At 44.9% G+C, this 21045-nt stretch overlaps 1 protein-coding gene across 2 annotated transcripts in view; it reads left to right on the forward strand.

Moving 5' to 3' along the window:
• Positions 1-16531: 16531 nt before the first annotated feature.
• TMEFF2 (transmembrane protein with EGF like and two follistatin like domains 2) overlaps positions 16532-21045 on the forward strand; it is a 128114-nt gene continuing 123600 nt past the window's right edge. Inside the window, exons 1-2 of one of the 2 annotated variants that reach the window (XM_062609993.1) lie at positions 16532-16819; positions 18159-18268. In XM_062609993.1, the coding sequence (XP_062465977.1) occupies positions 16645-16819; positions 18159-18268 (285 nt within the window). In that variant the 5' untranslated portion in view covers positions 16532-16644. The remainder of the gene's footprint in view (positions 16820-18158; positions 18269-21045) is intronic. The other variant, XM_062609992.1, reaches the window with a different exon arrangement.

The raw sequence follows: 21045 nt of genomic DNA on the forward strand, positions 1-21045 counted from the left end.
TAATGTATTGGTAGGGGAAAGGAAAAAAGCTATACACTGTACTTTTGAAGATATATATATATATATTTGTAGTGTGTGCTTCCAATCAGAAAAGCTACTTCTGCTCTGCTCTTGCATCCTGTCCCTGAAAACGCAGTACATGAAAAGTGAGTGTAGCTATGAAGGACACGGGGGTTTTGGAAGATCTGTGCTTGTCTGCAAGTAATGACTTTTCTCCTGCTGTTAGGGATTAGTGGATTAGATGCCATGCTCTGTGTCTATGGCTCTTAATAGGTGATTACCACATCTTTATTTCCCTCCTTTGCCCCCTCTCCACCCACCCCACCCCCCCCCCTCCAACTTGTGATGCTTTTATTTAGAGACCTGTTTAAATTTTTAAGATTTGGGAAGTTTAATTTTATAAGTCTCAAGGGAAAAGTTACTGCGCATGTACCATAGCAATCAATGGTGGATGCTGATCAAACTGTAGGCAGAGTACTGGTTCTCTGAAATACAGTTTGCTTCCAGAAGTCTATCCACCATTCTTGAATGACACCTCTTTTGGATACTTTGGACTCTTTTCCTAAAGTCTCATCCTGCAGCTATGAGCTGTTCCTCTAGTGCTTCCCAAGCTGATTTCATATTGAATCATCTGGAAGAAAATAATTGGTGGCAGAGGATATAAGGATTAGAAATAAGATGTTTAAAAAATAACATGTCTAAAATCTGGAAAATAAGATATGCAAAAGTGGGAGAAAAGGCCTGTATGATAATTTCCCAACTTTCTCCAGGCTTAGGTATCTTATCTTTGCCTTAGAGATGCCCTCTTTTTTGTCTCCACACTGTGTGAGTATACTATCTGTAGTGCATTGTTTTACACAGGCCAATGCCATCACCCTCATTATATAGATGAGGATTTGTGCAATGATACTGAGATCACCTGGGCATGTGTAGTAGAGAACTAATCTCTCCAAATTTTAGGACCATGTCCTAACTTTGAACTACCCTTTCAACACATCAGGCATTCATGCAAAATACAAGGCAAAATACAGTACCTGACAGCAGCAGGTACACATTCACCAAAGCAAGTCTCTTCTATGACTTCCTGATGTCTCAGGGAACTATTGAGGAGCAGCATAATTTGCATGGCTGTAGGATGTTATGCCTTTGCTATTCCTACACTGCTCATTGCATTAAGTCCAGAGGAGTCTGGTAATATGTCTTGAACTCAGAAGATGCCAAACACAGCTCAGCTTTTGAGGTCTTTCTGTGTACAGCCTCTAAAACCATCAGTACTAGATTTCTATCTACTGGTGCCTAACTTCTCTCTAATGACCTTTGACAAAGTTTCAGATGGATTTTACCTGTTGTTGGGATCATTCAGGGGTCTCATCTTGAGGTCCGTTGGTGTCTGTTAAAAATGCACATGTCTAAGATCTCTGTCCTTTTCTTACTTGTCTACTTCAGTGAAACTGGTAGGAATTTTATTACTTTTGAGAAATCTGTGATTCTCTAGTTTGGTTGAAAGCAGCCAATTAAATAAATGACGGATGTGGGAGGAAAGAGTTGCATGCTCCTAATCAATGTGATCACATAAGCCCTGTTTCCACTGGAAACAAAGCTGAGACCTGACCTCCTCACTGTACCATGAAGCTGCTTGACATCTCTGATTTCAACAGTGCAGATGTGGCAGTAGTTATCTGTGCTGAAAATGAGTAATAACTGGAAATGATTAAAGCCTCTACAAAGAAAGCACACATCAGAACTTGTTTCTTTTTCGTTGTTTAAAGTTCTGTATGAACCTTTTTTTTCCCTAAAGTTTTCTCAGTGCACTTCTATGAAATTATGTAGCCCAAATGGGCACTCAAAACAGTCTAAGGTTGCAGACGCATAAGTGTATTGCAACAAGGTTAAATAATTTCTCATGACAAGTTAGTTTTGTTGTTGTTATTCCTCCAGTTAGATGCGATCCAATGGTGATTTCATTAATAGTTTACGTAGTACCAGTGGAAGCCCCAGTTTGAGTGACTTGGCTTTTCTAGGAATAGAGAGATGATCTCATTATCATTCTACGAGCCAGACAACATCTGCTGGTTTGAACTGCTGAAATTGATGGGACAATGATTGTCATCGTTTTGAGTGTTCTTGTGATTGCTTTCTGAGGGTATTACCCAGGAAGACTCTTTTAACATGAAACACCAGTTACTACTTTGTCCACTGTTGCATGATAAATAACAACATAGAAAAGTCTGTAATCTTGCTAATCTACTCTTTGCCAAACTGCACATTTTATAAATAGGGCAAGGGGAAGACAAGCCACTCTTTCCCATTTCTCAGCATAGGTCAAGTGACAGAGGGTGAAGTGATTTCCTCTGTACTCCTAAGGTTTATTACTTTTTGTAAAACATAGCATAGCCTGTTAAAGGGAATGAGAAATTGTTAAAGCTGAAATACGGTTCTCTAAATCAATACACAATATATATTTTGGTCACAGTATTATTTTCTTCTCTTTCTTCACTTACTTAGTAATTAACAAAATTCTGTAATGTGCTATGGGTCTCCTAGGTATTACAGAGAGAGTATGTGGTAATTGCAATTGAAAACCCCAAGCTAGCTATTTCCTTAATGCTGATGTATCTTCATGCTTTGTCACTACATACAGCAATGTTGTAATTTTGCTTTCATTTTGTACGTTTTCCAGAAATCTTATTTCTAAGCTGTTTGATGGTCTTTAAGAAACATATTGTTTACAGAATGCAATAGAGTGTCTGCCTCTGGAGCACCATCTCTCGCAGGTGGAGGTTGTTTAGATAAGCCGTCTTGGCTCTGTTGCCCCTTCATAGGCTCATGCATATACTTGGTCACTGCTGATGTGTGCCGCGAACCCAGCCAGCCCACACCACCAGCCCTCATGGCCACCACACCACTGGCACAGGAGAGGACAAGCACTCGAGTCTTCCCCTGCTGTGATGTCAGAAAGTACATTTGAACCAGGATTTGGGAAGCATTCCTGAGTTTAGATCCAGCCACAGCTTTCTACCCATTTGGGTCAGATGTAGTCAGGCAGATATTACTCGGGTGAGTGATGGTGGGCAGCTCGAGGTGTGCAGAATCCCCAGTGCTGCCAGGTCTGCTGTACAACACTTAATACAAGTGTGGCCTCTCCCTGCGTAGAGTCAGTGTCCATTACTGAAAGTCTACAGAAAAAATACTGCATCTGGGTTTATGAGCTCTTGAGGATTTGTGCTATGACACCACATTCAAAGAGTTGGTCTAAAAGCAGTGCTGCTGTTCCCAATACTTCTGCACGTCGCACTCCTGAAAGCCTTGAATTTGTGATTATTTTGCTTCATTTGATGAAGCCACTGGCACTAACCTGGACTATGAAGATAGGATGCTAAAGAATTTTATATGCAATGTTCATATCCGATCCAGATTGTTTTAGCTTTCTATTTGGATAGAGTTTAGAAGGTGCTAATCACCTTTCTATCTCCCAAGTACGGTTTATGCCAGCATGCAGCATTAACAGGCCCCCTATATTTGGTTGTGCACAGTTGGTAAGTGTTATGCCTCAGTATCAAAGAACATTTCAGGCAGTCAGCTATTAAGGCAGCCCTCATTTAAATTAAAAAAAGATGCTTTGGTTTAAGTGGGAGTAATAGGGGTAATAGGGGGTAAAATTCTCAAAACAAGGGCTGAAACTTACTGACACCACCAGGCAACTGAAACAGGGTCCATGTGCTCACAGAATGAGCTTTTCCTACTGTTTTACATTTCCCTTAGTGCCAAGGTAACTGGGATACGCTGACTTCCAGAGGGTCAGCAGACTGAAAAGGGCAGGCACTGAACAATGTCAGGGAGTTCAAACCACTCTGATCCCAAAACATTGCTCGGACAATCTTTTTCAAGTAGTCTTGTGAATTTCTGCCTTCTGGTCACTTAAGAAAGTACGTGTTTCTTTTCTTTGTGATCCCATATCTGTTCAGAGCCAGATTTGGGAAGTACCAGAATAAATTAAAGGGTTTTGCTTGACTGCTGGGTAGGCTTCTCTAAATCTTCTATGCTCTTCAGTTTGCATTAGTTTTAGATTAAGTTTATTTTTGTAGATTATACACACTGGTTCAGCAGCCCCTTCTAAAGCCCAAACAATGCAATAAATAGCTGAGGAAATCAAGAACCACACTCCATGTGGAAGAATCTTCTTTTTAAGGCACACCAGATGTTCAAAATGGGGATTGAATCAAGGCACAGATCCATAAAATGAGAAGCATAATAAGTGAAACTCTACATTTCCTTTTTATGAAATTTCTGTTAAAAAAATCCCTTTACCCCTACCAGAATAGTTCTGTAGGGGAACCCATGAATTCATTAGTCCCTATCTGCAGAACTAACACCTTGTCTTCTACACTTCAAGGTGAGCTTTTCTTTAATAGTTTCTAGTGCTGTAATAAAAAGAAATGAGCACAGTATCCTCCAAAGCTCATAAGGAGATAATAGTATGTAAATCAAGGAGTAACTATGTTAGTCATGAAAGCTGATGGAAAAAATCCTGGCTAACTACAATAACTAGCCTGCATTGATTTTGGTGGGATCAGAATGTCATCCAACTTTTTACCAATGCTAATACCAGGCTCTACCTTCTGGTATGGGAGGAATTGTGGAAAAAAAAACAAAGAGAAATTATGAGCTTCTGGAAGAATGGAAGCTTTTTCACATGGCTCCCAAAGCTTTTGGTACCCCTATAAATATGTTAAAGGCTGCAGTTAATGGAGGTAATTTACACTGACATAGTTTAAGTTCAACAGTTCTTTGTTAAACCTGAGAGCAGAGTTTCATGCAACATTTTGGAGAGTATCATGGGCTGAGTGATATTCATTTTCTGTAAAGAGCACAAGTGCAGAAACCAAAAAGAAGTAATTTGATCCTAGTTCAACTCAGCTCAACTTCTCAGCTAAAGCTCATCCTTTCTTTAGAAATAAGCTGAAATACGAGAAGTACCTTCATGCAAAACAGGCAGGACAACTAACTTATCTGACAGAATTAACAAGCTTCTTCCCTTAAATTCTCTTTGTATCCTGTGGTATGAGTGGAGTAGGAGGGAGCAAGAAGACATCCACAAAGAGAGACACATTTAGAAGCAGGACCTGAAACTGGGAAGTGTTGTCCCTCTAAAGGACACAGAAGGAAGGCAGCTCATTCAGGGGACTCCTAACCTTGGGTGGCATCAGTGCATACCCTCTGCCTTCACCCTTACTTTGCTTGTGGCTGTGTATCTGGTTTTGGCAAGCTGTGTATGACAGTAATACTATATTATTTATTATATTATTCTACTGTATTATATAATACTGCAACATTCTGCAGACTCCAACTAATGCTTGATGGGGGTAAAATACTACAAGCCTGCATTTGTCCTTCCTATTATAATGGGAAGCAGCAGCTCTACACCTTCAGTTCTATAGCTGCCTTTATTAAGCAAGATTGAGAGAAAAAGGTATAATTAGTCTAATAACAAGTGTGTGAGCTTTTAGCAATTACATTTTCTCTCTACTTTGCTCCTGGAAAGTGCAGGTACCTATAGGGAAAGAGATTATGAAAGTAAGTTACAATTTCTCAGTCGCCTAATGAATACTGATACACACAGAGAAAGTGTTCCCTTGGCTAATTATTTAGACAGCAATCACTCTGGTTGTCCCTGCCATGAAACCAAGAAACAGAAGGAATATAATAAATACAGACTGGGGTTGCTGACCAGGAAATTATATTACAGTTGGGTGGCATAGGCCTCAGGACATGCTATGTGGAGAAACTGCATTTAAAGCATTGACAGAAACAAATTTAATTAAAATCTGAATAATTTTTCAACCAGAATTTCTAGTTCATATACTACATGGCCAGCTGTCTGAATAAAGTTATGTTATACAAATCCTCTCCCTTGCTTTAGGAATGATTAAATAGCTGGAAGAATTTGACTGCTTTTGTTATCTGTCTTTACTCAATTCACAGAATTTAGGCTTGGTATATAAATCACTGCCCAAATTGAGAATGAAACCTCTCCCTTTCCTCAAATGGCAATTAAGTTGTATCTACTGCACTCATTCAATACTAAAAATTCATTTTAATCCTCTACAGAATTGTTAACTGTGAGCTTCCCTTCTGGACCCCCTTCCCCTTAGGGGTGTTAGTTTATATATGCTTGAGAAAATCAACTCTAAATAGACATAGCTCAACTATTTAGTTAAGAAAATCTAACTTATTAACTGTGTAACCCTACTGAGACTGGCAATACCTCTTCTTGCACAGAAACAAAGGTATTGCAGAAGTATTCTCTCAGCTTTTCCCAGTCTGCTTAAACAGCCCTTAAGCCTCGCTTAAATAATTAAAGGGGATTTTCAAGCATGCTTCACTGAAAAGGAATTGCATTTTTGCCTTGAATTATCAAAAATAACTAAGCTAAGAACATTGATAATTTTTGGGGCAGGTCTGGAGAGAAGATGCCCCAGTTTCATGCACTCTCCTGTCACCTTCCCAAAATACAGCTTGAGTGGTTATTTTCTTACTGGCATGCAGCAAAAGCAGATATTACTCAATAACCAAGAAGCCGTCTCAGGCGTATGAAAGCCACAGGCCTCATATCTTGAGAGCCATCTACTGGCACCTTATCTATTATCCATCTATTATATATATCCACACACCCTTCTCAGTTACAGAGCTGACACGTAGCAGATTTTACATCTTCCTGTTATGGTATGAATAAGAGCTATTTAAAGCAGTCTAAGTTCGTAAATCATCTGCAGGGGATTTCTTGGAGACCTGATACCACCAGACTCCTCCATGCCTTGCCCACAAGCATACAGCAAGACTAATGCAGGACATGGGACTGAAGAGAACTTTTCCTAACTGCTGCATGGTGATTAATAGTAATTGCCTTGCTCCAAAGTGGTAGCATATTTTATGAAGCAAAGAATAACCAAGTGAGCTGTATTCTGGCCAGAGTGTGCCCTTCCCATAGGAAGCAAAAGCCCTTGCCAGTTGTATCCTGCTTCTTCCCAGCCCACCCTGCTGGGATCGAGAACCTCCACTAGGGCTGTGGCAGGAGAGTGGACACTCAACCAAGCCAGCTTCTTGTGACAGAGGTCACACTTCTCCCAGAGGCATGGGACCATTGAATGGGAGGGTGCATGCTGTGCCTCTAAACCTCCTAGGACATGGACTAGAAGTGGAATGGAGGCAGCAAAGACATGGATCATCAGCAGAGGAAAAATACAGATGAGAGGTTGCAGAGAGGGACAAGTAATTTTGCAGGTCTAACAAGTGCAAAGACATCTCGCTCACCTTCAGTTCAGTTTCCCAGTATTAGTTGATGCAAAAGCCGGTTTTATGTTCATGTGCTAGGCAGTGAGTTCCCGGGATATTTTCTGTTTATGTGTGTCACAGACCTATGAAAAACCAATCTGTGCTGCTGCTTTCAGAGTAGATAGGAGTGGTATTTAGGACTGCACTTTGCCTTTAATTTCTCTTTCTTTAAATGGAAGCTATTAAACTTTCCATTTAAGGCAGCAAGGGTCTCTCTAGTATTACAGAGCTTTACTCAATGTACTTGACAAGTCTTTTGGTTTTGTGTTTTTTTTTTAAAGTTGCCATTTATATGTATCACTTTACATCAATGTTTTAGTTAATGAAGCATCTTCATGTATTTTAGTATTTTGAGTTGATATGCCTTCAAATAATTTCTAAATAATAGCTACTTTTGCCTGTCTGATCATAAAAAAATGTTTCTATCATGCACAAGAAATGACATTTTGAATAAAAAATTAATTACATGATAGGGAGTGAAATGTTTTCAGTTTTCAACAATGTTTCTCTGTAATGCTGTTTTGTTTCATTTAAGGTGTTAAATATATGCATGGTAGCTTGCAAATCGACAGGAGATTAGTGTGGCTTGATAGAATATTGTACCTGGAGAAGTATTAGTGCTATACATTAAATGCAAAACAATATTAGTTTAGGTAAAGTTAAATATATGTGTGACAAGTTAAGGTAAAGGTATAAGCGTGGTAGCTTGCAAATCAGATATGACATTAGTGTGGCTTGATAAAGTACTATACCTGGAGAAGTATTGGTGCTATACATTAAATGGGAAACAGTATTAGTTTTCCTCAGAACATCACCTGTGTGCTAGCTGTTGGTAGTCTGTTGTGTACAATGTCAGTATTGAAGAAACATCCCTTTCAGATCCTTAGACAGAAAATGCCAAATGATCTGTTTTCAGAACTATACCTTATCTGGGCCTCTTCCTTCCAGGTATGGAATCTGATTTCATAATGCACAAAAGTGGCTTTGTGTGTGTCTGTGTAAGAAATTGCTAAGGATATTGACTTCTGATCCTTGTGAGAATCCTTCTTATGCAAAGCTTCCAACAGTCTTAGCACTTCTTCTGTTATACTTAATTTTAATTCATGTCCCATTCCCAAGAACAATCAGAAATATTCCTATGACCCTTCATTCTCTGACCTGAGACAAGCTAGATGAAGGCTGCCCATCAGCCTTTTACTTCTTAGTGCATAGGACCACACCACAATTCTAACATAGTCACTTAGACATGATACCGTGACAGAGAAGCTGAACTGAAGTCTAGATTCCAGATTAGATAGGGTTTTGACCAGTGTGGTCTAGTGGAAAGTATTTCTGCCCATGGCAGGGGGGTTGGAACTAGATGATCTTTAAGATCCCTTCCAATCTAAATCATTCTATGATATCTTGATATTTCTCTGGGGTATACAAGTGTCCTTTGTTCCCAAAAGCCTTGTGTGTGACAGGTAACTGTGCATGCTCTGGTACCCACATCATGTGCTCAGTTACTGCAGCAGGGATGCTCAGACTGGCAGTGCACACAATGGTCAAACATTGATGTTTCTCATAAGTAAAGACAAGGATGCTAGATCTCCATCCATATGCAAAAGGAAAGCATGGACAGGCTGTTATCTGTTAGAATGATTTAGCAGTATACTAGGAGACACGGAGTGGGGCTTACAGACGTGGGCTGGCACAAGGTACTGAATATGAAATGATTGTTTATCGTTTTATAATGCATGAAGTAGAAGTATCAAATGACATTAGCAGGTGCCAAGTTGAAGACAGTTATCTTCTCACACAGTAAATGGAGCTCATGACCACAGGTCTTCCTGACCACCATATGTTTGTGTGGTTCATGGGAGATTCATGGAAAGAAAATCTATCAGGATCTGTTAATCACACAGGCACTAGCTCTTGTCCCTGAGCAGTCCCAGCCTCCGGCTGCCTGTGAGAGTCCAAGGAAAACACCACTGTAACCTTGTTCTGATCTCCTACCCTTAGCTACATGTCAGAGGATCCATATATGGTCCGTTTAGCACAATTTGTGCTGTCACCCATGGGCTGTCAGCAGTGCTGCCTCTCTCCTAAGAACCAGCACTCCTCCTTCACTGCATCTGTTAAACAGCTGGGCAGTGCTATCTACCTGTCCTCAAGGGTCTACTGAAAAGCAGAAATGGCTCACACATCTGTATGTTGAGCAGTACTACCTTTGTCTGTGGTTGAGCCCTCTCTGTTCTGCAGATAGACAGTTCAGATGTTTCTGTTGACAGCATTGCTGTGTGGAGACAAGAGTGGGCACCTCAGACTGGTTGGGATTTGCTCACTTAAAGTATTAATTCCCCTTGGTGGTTTGCAGGAATCATATTTAGGTAGAAGCATACTATGTGGTCAGTTCGGCTGATCTGAATTCAACTTCTGCAAAACGTTCATGAAAGATGAACCTAGAAGTTGACTGGGAAATGCCTTTTGGAAATGCTGGTTTATGTCTCCAGGGTTTCTTTCTCATTGGAGCAGCTTTATTGCCTGCTAGGAAAAAAAGCAAACACTACAATTCTAATGCCGCAAAGTAGCTAGAAAGACCCATGATATGCAAAGGTTGCACTTACTCTTTCATATTAAAACAGTTTCATGCTCTTTGTCTTAAAAAGAGCTCTAAGTGAAAGAGCCCAAGAATAGAGAAGGAAAATGAGATGGATGTTACATTGCATCAGACAGAAGAAATAGTTTGTATGGCAAAGAAACTGATATCACACAGAAATTGTATCAGTGAATAGAACCCATGGGTTTTCTCCTTGCAGGCCCCAGTTCTGTATCTCCATTCAGTACTGTGCTGGGATGAGAACTGCAAAAATAAAGCTCAAGTATCTACACAACAGTAAAGGTCTCCCCAGCCATCACCTTTTTCTGTATCTGACTCTTTGAAGAGCTGTCAAGCCACTTAATCCATCGTAGTGCTGTCTGTCCTGAGAGATGGAGGTGATTTCTACTGTTGATAGCAGAATGTCCAGTGCTACAAAGATGCTTGTAAGAGCAAAGCTGTTTGTAATTCAGTCATGAAATAAGACTGTTAAGTTAGCTAACCCTGATAATAAACCAGAGTTATGAATTTCTTCTCCCTCGAAGATGTTTTGTTGCTCTTCAGGAATAAACACTGCTGAATAACCATGACTTTATATAAATAATACACTACCTCCTACAAGCTGCATGAAATGTTAAAACTCCAGAATGGACTATAAACGGATGCATAAATCTTTAGGATCCATGTATTTCAATCCATCTATTTAAAACTGAAGGTAAGAGGATCACAGTATTTATTCTCATTTTCTATGCCCTTTGTGCAATTTTTTCTGACATCAATTTCATGTGTGGAGCAGCACAAAATAACGTTCCAGTATATATTGCAATACTTTGTTCTGTTTCTTGGCACGTGCCGGCACATTCAGTTGAAAGTAAAGCGTAACACAAGCCAGCTTTTTTGGCATAACAGGTCACCAAAGGAGTGGAATGTTTCAGTCAAAACTCAAAGTGTGAGACACATTGCTGAAAGGCAAGTTGTCTTTCAGTAAAAACTGAAACCTCTCTTCATCTTTATACATGAGAAGTCTTTCTCTGAAGCAGTTAATTACAATGAAAAATACAGCACGTTTTTCTCATAACTGTCCATGAATTGTACCTGGATTGCACACTAGTTCAAGTGACAAATAAGAGCCATATTTCTCTCACAAGTAAGGGGAAAAAAAGCCTGACAGTATGTAGATGAATGTTATCTACTTGTTGTTTATAGACCCAAAGGATCCCTCAGAGCATTAAAAATCCATGTGATATCCAAGAGTAGTATACTTTGCATTAAGAGATGTAACTTAGCTGAAAGCTCTATAAAATCTGTAAAATTGCATGTAGGCAAAGAGCACCAGTGTGTTCTAGTGAAGCCATGTTTACTCTTCCTGCACACACGAAAAATAGATGATCATAAAATCTGCTTGAGATTCACAAACTTCTGACAGGCACATGTGTGTAGGCTAAGTCTGCCAACTTCTGGTCAAAACAGGCCTGAAAATACACAGACCTGAAATAAGCATTGTTCTTCCACAGTGGGGAGAAACTCCAGCTTCATACACAGCAAGCCCATACAGGTAAGTATTATACAGTCCATTGTAAGCTGGTCTTCTGCAGGGAACAGGCAACATCCTTTCCTCCAGTGTTGGGTCTTCTAACTGGAAGCTGGGCTCCCAAGCCCTTTCTGATGGGGTCTTTGGAATCAGACCTGCTCTTTTGTCAGGAGGAATTGCCATTGAAAATAGGTGACTCCTACACTCCAGCCTTGTTAGCTAGGACTTTAGAAGAGACTGGAAGTGGTGGTGGTATCTTGCACAGTAACTCATGCAGGTGGTGTGGCTCTCATTCTCTCACAAATTGTGCAATGTAAACTTTTTATTAATTCTGTATATGTGTTTTTCATAAACATATTGCAACATGGTGTTAGTTCTGAAGAGACTGACTCATATATCTCTTGTGCATATGGTGGGATTTGTTCACACCTTTGTTCTGGAACCTTATCTTGTACTTTTAGTGCTGACTTGAGGAAAACGTTGTTTCTAAATAGTAGCTGGACTGCAAGCAGCCTTTTCTTCATCGGTATTCTTGATCATGATCACCTTCCTAAGGCCTTTAGAAACATCAACACAGGCCATAAAGTATTTTAAGGAGAAGGATTCACAAACTTAGTCTTTGGGTTGGCAGAGCAGAAAGAGAACGGGTGTTGTGTACCCATAGATTCTATTGCTGAGGAGGTTTTGCTACACCCATCTGTACCATTTGGCTTCTCCCAAGTTCTGAGGAAACTTTTTGGAAACTGCAGGCTTCCAAGAGCAGCCCAGCCAAGATATAACACAAGTGTGAATAACTGAGGTTGTATAATTCATCACTAGTACACCATCTCCCAGCCAAGCACAGCAACAGAAGGCATTACTCATAGATGTGGCTACGTGGGACTGGGATCAGGTGCAGCCTGGCCCCAGGGCCTCAGCTGCCAGCTACTGCTGCCCAGTCCAAGCAAAGGAGTGCAGTGCACAGCCAGGGCAAAACCTGCCCTTGCTTTGAGATCTTCAGAACACCTGAAACATCTTGACCGGCTGCTTTTCATCTGGCAGATGATTTCCTCCAAGCACTGGTAATATGTGGCATGATCACATGGATCAGCTGCCCTTGACACCTCCCATCTGTCTGTTTCTTGTAGTATAAACATCTCAAATCTATGCAGGTTCAGAAAAGCTCCACGAGTAGTGGGTTTAGTACTCAAGATGTAGTCTCCCCTCATCACGTAGAAGAAGAACCCTTCCAAGAAGGATTCTGATTACTTTTGCTGCTTATCTGGTACTGGAGCCAAACATATAGCCACAAGGAACTGTTTGTGGCACCTGGTTTGGGCATGGAGAATGGGGAGCCAGGGCACATGTGTCGTAACCTCAGGATCTTGCTGAGGAGGTGCTAATTACAATTTGTACATCAGGCTAGCATAATGCTGGCTGCATGGCAGTGAACTTGTTGCATAGTTTACAAGAAGTAGTTTTTGTGTAGCAGTAAGATGGGATGGGAACATTAGGGAGTACATGAATGCAGGTGTCAACTAGCCTAAGTGTTGAAGTATATGGGAATAATGTGTTACCAAGAGATTGCGTGTGCTGTGTTACATTAATAGGGCAGAAGAAAACACACTTTGGAGAGAGGAACTACATGAAAAAATGATTGTTATCTCAGTCTCTACAATTCAAAACAAATTGCTAGAGAGAGTAATGGAGAAATGGGGCTTGTGAGTCTAGCTGTCCCTTTTGGAACAGACAGATGTATTTTTATCATAAAAATGTTTTTATAAGTGAAGTTTTCACATCAACAAAGAAAATCTTTTTAAAGTACCAGTGTTAGTCACAGCAAAAACCGTAACATTGCGCCTTAAGCGGATTGCCCTTCAGTTTCAGGTTCACAGTTCAAGCACCATGGTGCGACAATTACAGGACCTCTGCTGGAGCTTCCTTATTCCAAAGTCAGAAAACAAGTATAAAAATAGAGGGGCTCCTTTGTCTCCCCAGGCAGTGCCTGTTGTCTAAGTGGCTGAAAATAAAGCAGGTATTAAGTCAGAACCGTGTGCCTGCAAGTCGGTTGCTGTGGTGTTTTACGGCACTCTGGGGAGAATACGGGCCATAGCCAGGCTTCTGCTGCTGTATTTAATGATATTCTGTGAATGCTGGATACACTTGTGGTATCATCTGGAGCGTGAGTTATAGTGACAGGAGAGACGGATCAGAGATGGTCTGGCTGTGAGACTAGGAAAGATTGGCCTAACAGATTCATTCCCTGGATGGTCTGGTTAGACTGGGCTAAAAATAAGGAGTCCAGTGGTGCCTTTATGATCTGTAGCGATGTGGCGATAAAAGGGGTTTGGGGTGGAAGAAGGAAGGAGGTAAAGAACTAAAATAGAATGAGAATAGAAACTGTGGGCCATGGTAATTGCAACCAGGGGAAAATAGAGTAGTGAGACCACACAGAGGAACCAGGGAAGTGTGAAGAAGAAACAAGGGGGAAGAAAAAGAAAGGAAAAGAGAGCAGGTCATTCCCCTGGTGAGGCTGTGTGACTCTGGTTCCTGGTCAGACACAATTTTTTTTTTTGTTTTTAAGCACCTCAGTGATCAGCCAAGCAAACAGCTGAGTTTCAGCAAGCAACAAATAATGAATATGAGAAAGAAGAAACAAGTTTGAAACAGAAAGGGGAGAGGAAATAGAAAAAAATGTGATAGTAAATGGCATAACTCGATGGCACAAAAAAGTGAATAAAGATCTAAAGCAATGGGAAAAAATTGATCTGGCACCGGGTGCTCAGCTGGCAGATTCGTTGTAAGCCCATGGAAGATGAAGGATAAGATTTAGTGTAACCACTAGCAGGCAGTAAAAATTAGTCTTTCCTTTCTGCTAGGTGCTGCTTAGGGCTTCATAAGTCAATAGGAAACAGTAGGCACAGGGATTTGTGTGGATCTTCATCAGAGCCTTAGCACATATTGGAATGTACAAATTGATAACCTTTAATTGTAGTGAAGGCTTCTGGACTACAGGTGGGTAGATGAGGTCAATACAGTTAGCAGCCGGGGGACAGAGCAGGGAGCAGGGCTAGACGTCTGGGGCAGAAAGGAGGCAGCAGAAAACCTGTCCTACAGCTTATGGAAAAGCTAGATAGGAATCATACAAGCATAAAATATTCCTTGTCTTTCGAGTACAGAAGAACCTCCATATGAAGAGACACTAAGCACTAGTGTTGCTGTATGCCTTTGCGTAGTTCCCTCAAAGGGTGGTTGCATCAACTGTGTCAGGCAATATTTTTAAAGAGCAACTCCTGAATCTCTAACTCGGGAGTCGAAGAGAAGGTCACGCTTTCGGGAGGAGCACGTATCCAGCAGAGCCTCCTCACCGGCATCCCGGGGGCTCCAGGCCCTCGGGGAAGCCGTGACCATCCCTGCCACCCTCGGGGCTCGCCCCTGCCCGCCCGGGGGCAGCTGCTGCTCTGCCGAAGCCCTCGGGTGTCCCGAGCTGCGCTCGCAGCGGGAGGTGGGGGAGCAGAGGAGCGGCCGGGCTCCCGCCCAGAGCCCCGCTGTCCTTTCCGGCGGGAAGGGACGTGTCCGGCTGCTCCGCCCCGGCCCGAGCGCGGGGCAGTCCGCGTCTGCGGGGAGGGAGCGCCTGTGGCTGGACAGCGCTTCCCTGCTGCTGTCTCGACCAATTGATCCGGTTTTCTCTTATTTTCCGGTCTAACGCGCCCTTGCCGCGACAGCAGCTCTATCCCGCCGCCGGCGCGGCCGCGCGTTAGGTACCGGGCGGGTGGTGAGCAAGTCCCGTTTACCTGGCCGGTGTGTATCCGGCGACGAGCGGCAGCGGGGACGAGGCTGAGCAGCCCTCACCACTGCGGCGGGTCTAAAAAGGGGCTGGGGAGAGCAGTTCCGAGCACCGGCCGGGAGGCGGTGTGGGGACACTGCTGCTGTGTCCCGCCGCCTCGGAGGGGTGAGGGAGTCCCGGCCGGGCCGGCCGCAGCCTCCTAAAACTAAAGCCCCGTAGAAGAGGAAAGGAGGAGGATCTGCGGCGGAGGGCGCAGCGGGGAGAGGCGGCTCCCGCAGCCCCGTGGCAAAGCGCCGGCTGGAGGCGGAGGGCGGCTGCTGCGGGGCTCCCGCGCTCTCCGAGCGTGCGCTGGGCGTTGGGGGCAGAGCAGACCTCCGTGCTGCCGTGATGGTGCATTTTTCCTCCGGCTCCGTCGCGGGGATGGTGCTGCAGCCCGACAAGCCCTTGGCCGCTGCCTGCCGAAGCTGGCCAGGATCTCCCTGTCTCTCTCATTCCTGCTCTCCCTGCTGTGCTCGTTCCTTCCCCCCATCACCTCGCAGACTGTGTGTCCGCTCCAAAGCCCGCAGTAGTGACCGTGTTTTATTTCCCTAACGTCGCATCCGCTCGTGATTGAACACCGGCAGCGGGGTGCGCGGCAAGGCAACTTCAGTGGCGGCCGGGTGTGTGGTGCGATGGGGATAGGGGATCACGTATGTGCCTGCCTGCGCTCCCAGGTGAGCCTGCAGCCACCTGCGACTCCGCGCCGGCCGGGAGACGATGCGCGCTCATGTATGGGTAGGCAGGGAGGAAGGAGAGGGCAGCGGCGCGGCGCTGCCCGGTCCCCGCCCCGTCGGGGATGCCCATAGTCCCTCAACCAGGGACTCGGCGCCGCGGTCGCCCCGGGCGTGGGGGTGGCGGGCTCCTGCTTGCTGGCCCGGTCCCATCTCTCCTGCCCCGGCCCCGTCTCTCCTGCCCCGCCCGCGGCAGCGCGGCCCGGCCCGGCCCGGCCCCGGGCGCTGCTGCGGGGCGCATCAGCCCCGCCCGCCGGGCCCCGCATCCCGCTCGGCCAATGGGGGCGGCGCGGCGGCGGCACGTGACGCGGCGGGCCGGGACCTGCTGCTTCCCCCGCGCAGAGGGATGCGGGCGGCAGAGCGGGGCAGGCGGCCGCGGCTGCTGCTGCGCGGCGGCGGCCCCTCCGCGCCCTCCCCCCGCTCTCCGCCGCCCGGCCCCTATGGCAGCCGCTCCCCGCCCCGCCGCCGCCGCCCGCACCCCCGCGCCGCCCCGCCGGGCTCCGCCGCTCGCACCAGCGTCGCGCCCGCATTCAGCCGCCGCTCGCTGACCCGCTGCCGCCGCCGGCCGGGGCCCCGGGATGCCCAGCGGCCCCGCCGCCCGTCCCTGCCGCCCACCGCGCCGCCCGGGGGGCACGCCGCCGCAGCCGGAGAGTTGAGTTAGGAAGTCATGGTGCAGTGGGAGCCCTCCCCGCCTCGGCAGTGCGGCGGCTGGACGCTCTGCGACTGCTGCTGCTGGCTGCTGCTGCCCGCCGTGCTGCTCGTCCTCGCCCGCCCCGACAAGCTGGCGGCCTTCCCTACCTCCTTAAGCGACTGCCAGACGCCCACCGGCTGGAACTGCTCCGGTAAGCACCGGAGCATCCCGCGTCCGGCCCCGCCGGGCGCTCAAAGTTGCGCGGGAGAGCCCAGGGGAGACAACTTCAGAGGGCGATGCCCGTCCCGCGGAATACATGGGAATGGGGAAGGCAGAAAGTGCGGGGCTCCGGGGCTCGCCGCAGCCCCCGGGCACCTGGCTGCATCCTGCTCCGCGGGGCCGGGCGCGACAGCCGCGCCCTCCGCCGGTGCGCATCGCAGCGGCTTTCCTGGCCAGCCGGAGCGCAACTCCGCGCTTAAACAGCGCAACTCTGTGTGTGACTGCGGAGCGGGGTGCCGGGAGACGGGCCGTGTGCGCGCATCCTGCAGGCGGCTGTTGCCTTGCGCACCGAATTGAGAGCAAATCGGGGTAGGGACGCCGCGACACCGGGAACCCGGTGCCTGCTCCTTAGAGTCCGGCTGACCTTTATAATGAGTTTCCTATGTAGGTCAGCAGCCGGCCCTTCTCCAGTACACAAAGTAGTTTTGACATGAGGCTGTAATAGCCTTTTGAGAGAAAGAACGTTGTCTGAGGTAACGTGTGCATCGCACATAACGTGTTAGACTGGGGGGGGAATTGCCACTGTAAGCTCTTCACTTCAAACATGTAGCGAGACGATTAAGAGTGCTCACATGTTTTCTGAAAAAATCAATGGATTTGGATCTTAATGGGTTTGAAGTCTGATGTAGCTGTTTTGTTTAATACCTTGCATGCTGTTGGAGTGGGAAGTCAGCTAGCGAAATCTGAAATTCATGCTTGTATTTGTGAACTGAATCTTCAGTCAGATCTGTTGGTTTTTCCTGGAGAAAATGAAGGCAGAGAGCTCGATTCATTCAGTGGCTCGTGGGGAACCTGGCACTTCTCCCTGTTAACTTAGAGGTGATCAGTCTTCATTGGGATCAGGCAGACCATCACAGAAAACACACAGCCTGTTTGTCTTTATTACTGGGGGCTTTGTTGCATCATGGGCTGGAGAAATTCCAGTTTGGACTTCTGTCCAACAGATTTGCGATTGGATTGGGATACATTGATATTTCCAAGCCAGAGCCATGAAATAGCATAACTACCGGATGGCTTTTGAGGAAATAGAGTCTGTGAAATAGAGAAAAAAGTGTGTGAGGTAGCGAGGGGTAAGGACTAAGAGAAAGAGTAAGTGAGAAACAAGAGAAAAAGTGGAAAACTGGGGACAGGGAAGGACAAAAGAAAATCTGGACTCCATCATTTCATCAACAAGGTTATTGTGCTATGTGCATTGAAATGCAATCATCCCATATTGTTCCCCTTGCTAGACCAAAGCTGACATCTATTTTTTTTCCCTCTTTACATTTGAGGTTACGATGACAGAGAAAATGATCTCTTTCTCTGCGACACCAATACCTGTAAATTTGATGGGGAGTGTTTAAGGATTGGAGACAGTGTGACTTGTGTCTGTCAGTTCAAGGTAAGAAGATTGATATTTTGCTCCCTAATTCACTAATGAGAATACAAATCAAGGATCTCCCTTTATAACCTATCACTTGGCAATTTATTTCTCTACGTGCAGAGAAGTTAGAAGGAAAACCTGGCAGCATGTAAAAAAGCTGGCAGGAGAACCAACTGGTGTCAAGAAGACATAAGTTTCTCTGGGAAAATGCAGACGCTGTGGCTTTAAATGTCCCTCCGGGTCTGCAGTTTCAGGTTGTGCATTTCTGATTTTTCATCTCTGCCTTTTTAACAAGGATTTAGAGTCCTTACTAAATTCATTTCTGATACAGATCATGGCTTATTGTATTCAGAGTTCTGATCTAGTTAAAGAAATGGATCTGTAATGTGCTTATGCAATATTTTCAGGAAGGGCTGCATAGTGACAATGCTTCTGCCTGTTTATCTGCCTAGCTGATCAGATTAAGGAGCAATCCCTCTGTTCCAAAATCATCAACTTCCTTTAGGTTTTATCTAGTTTTAAGGGGGCCTATTACTGGGTAGGAGGGTATTTTTTCCTTCTATTCCTTCTCTCTTCCTCTTGCAGCTACATCTAAATCTCAGGCATTCTCAAAGTCAGACGATTTCATTATGAAGGATTCCATTTAATATGTTTTAGCCAACTCACAAACCAGCTGTGCTTTACATAATGACCTGAATAAAACCTGAACAAATTAAAGGAGTTTAAGCATGTACAAGCACGTGTTGTATGTGCGTTTATGCCCCTGTGTTTTCTTGCATTTTGATGTGGATTTGTAAAGTTGTGGAACTTGTAATGCTGATAGGAATGTTTACAATAGAGCAGGCCAAATAGTGCACAGTTCAAGACTGTGCACATCTGTAATGATTAAGTTATTACTGAGCTTTGGTAGATTATTCACTTCGAAGTATGACAAGTATTGTTTATTTTTCTGGAGCCAAATGTGTCTTTGTACAAAAAAAACCCCACCAAGTGATAAATTCTTTCATTTAAAACAGAGAAGGAATTTTCTATAATAAGAACAAGACAGTTGTTTGCTAAAGTGCTTTGTGTTTCCCATGTTGGGAGCAAATTCATATTGACTGTGGGTTTTTTAATTCCATTTCTGGTTTACATGTAATCAAAAATTCAATGTGAGAATGCTGTTTTGAGCATTTGCCTTGGCTCAGCACATGCAGTGATTTAAGAGTTAGTCTGTTTTCTCTTTCTAAGAAATCTGTAATGAAGTGAAATGTCTATGACTTGTCCCCCTGCCTGGTGGTGAGCTAGGACAGATGTTGTGCCATGAGCACTGGGAACTTAGGGCAGCCACAGAGTGCTTGGGTCTTGTGTTTGGTCCCAGTTTGGCGTTGACATTTGTCATAAAGCGATGAACTCATAACCTAGAAGGAACAAACTCGGATATTGCTATCAGCAGGGAAGAAAGCATTGGGAGCGCTGTTTTCCCAAGGCAGAATGCTGGTCCCTTGTGATTCAGGGTATTAAAAGAATGAGTTGAGCAACTGTGGGCCTGATCACAAATAAATGGGTTGAAATCAGTAGTGATCCTTGGTTTCAGTGGCATTTAGATCAGGCCTTGTAAGCATTCGGAGCTCTTTGTCTTGATTTGAGCCCCCTGTGGAGCCACAGGGCTGACTGTAACCTTGGAGGGAAAATTACCTGTGGCTGATCCTGTGCCAAGGGTGGTGCAGCCCTGGGGGCTTCTTTAGTCAAAGGCATCCGTTTGATACAGGCAGAGCTTGGGGGCATGTTAACTTCTCTTGTAACATCAGTGGACAATATGACAAGCCAAAAAGATACACCACTAGAGTAGAAAATTAATTTCTGGTGTAGTGTCTGAGGCTGGCCAAGTAAGGCAGAGCCAGTCAGGTAATTTATGGCATGAATAAGGGTAAGGGGGTCCCCCATCAGAATTCAGGTCCCCCATTTCGGTTGCAGCTCTCTGGGGTGATAGTGAGCAAATCAATAGCGGACTCCTCATCACTATAATTACTTTTTATGTTTTCTCCACAATTTGCCAGGGGCTTTAACTGCAGTTTGAGATAATAGACAAGGACAGAAAGCTAATTTTGCCTCTATATACTGTTGAGAAGTCCTGGGCTGGCCAGCCTGTGTCTTGAGGGGCTGGGGGAGGCAGAAGTAGGGAGCAGGGCTGCGGCATTCTCAGTTTGGGTTTCTCCAAACCAGAATCACAGGTGCACCATGTCTGTTGAAGTGGAGGTAAAATGAATTTATTTTTATTTGAAAAGCTGAATATGATCAGAGTGCTCGGGAACACCTGAGTAAGGCTTCTGTCCCTGGAGAGACAGCAGGCATGTAGTGAGAAAGGATTTATATTGGTTGGCTCTCTTGTTGTACTCTACTGCAAAAAGATAACTCATTCACTGACTTCTCACAATGAGCCATGTATTTAGTTGTAAAATACCATGCCCTGCTCTGATTTGTAAATGCAGACCCATGCTCGGGGCAAGCCCACATCTTAGTGCCATCAGGGAGGGAAGGCATGGAGCTGGTACTGGCTCCAGCAGTGGGGTTGAGAAAGGGAAAAACCACCACCGCTTCCCTCCCTGCAAAGGGCAAACTCAAAGGGTCCACCAGAAGGTGCAGAGCTGTGCCAGCAGTCACACGGTTGTAGACATGACTTGCTAGGGTCTGTATCCCAGTCTGCCCAAAGCCATAGTTCTGGCAACCTGGATTCTCTTCCCTCTTAGATTTCATGAACATATCCAAAAATATGCTGCTGTATTTCCATCAGTCACGTATCTTTTCTCTTCAGT

Source organism: Pezoporus occidentalis, unplaced genomic scaffold (assembly GCF_034315485.1).
Source record: "Pezoporus occidentalis ecotype Australia unplaced genomic scaffold, CSIRO_AGI_Poc_V1 ctg143, whole genome shotgun sequence".
NCBI classification, from domain to species: Eukaryota; Metazoa; Chordata; class Aves; order Psittaciformes; family Psittacidae; genus Pezoporus; species Pezoporus occidentalis.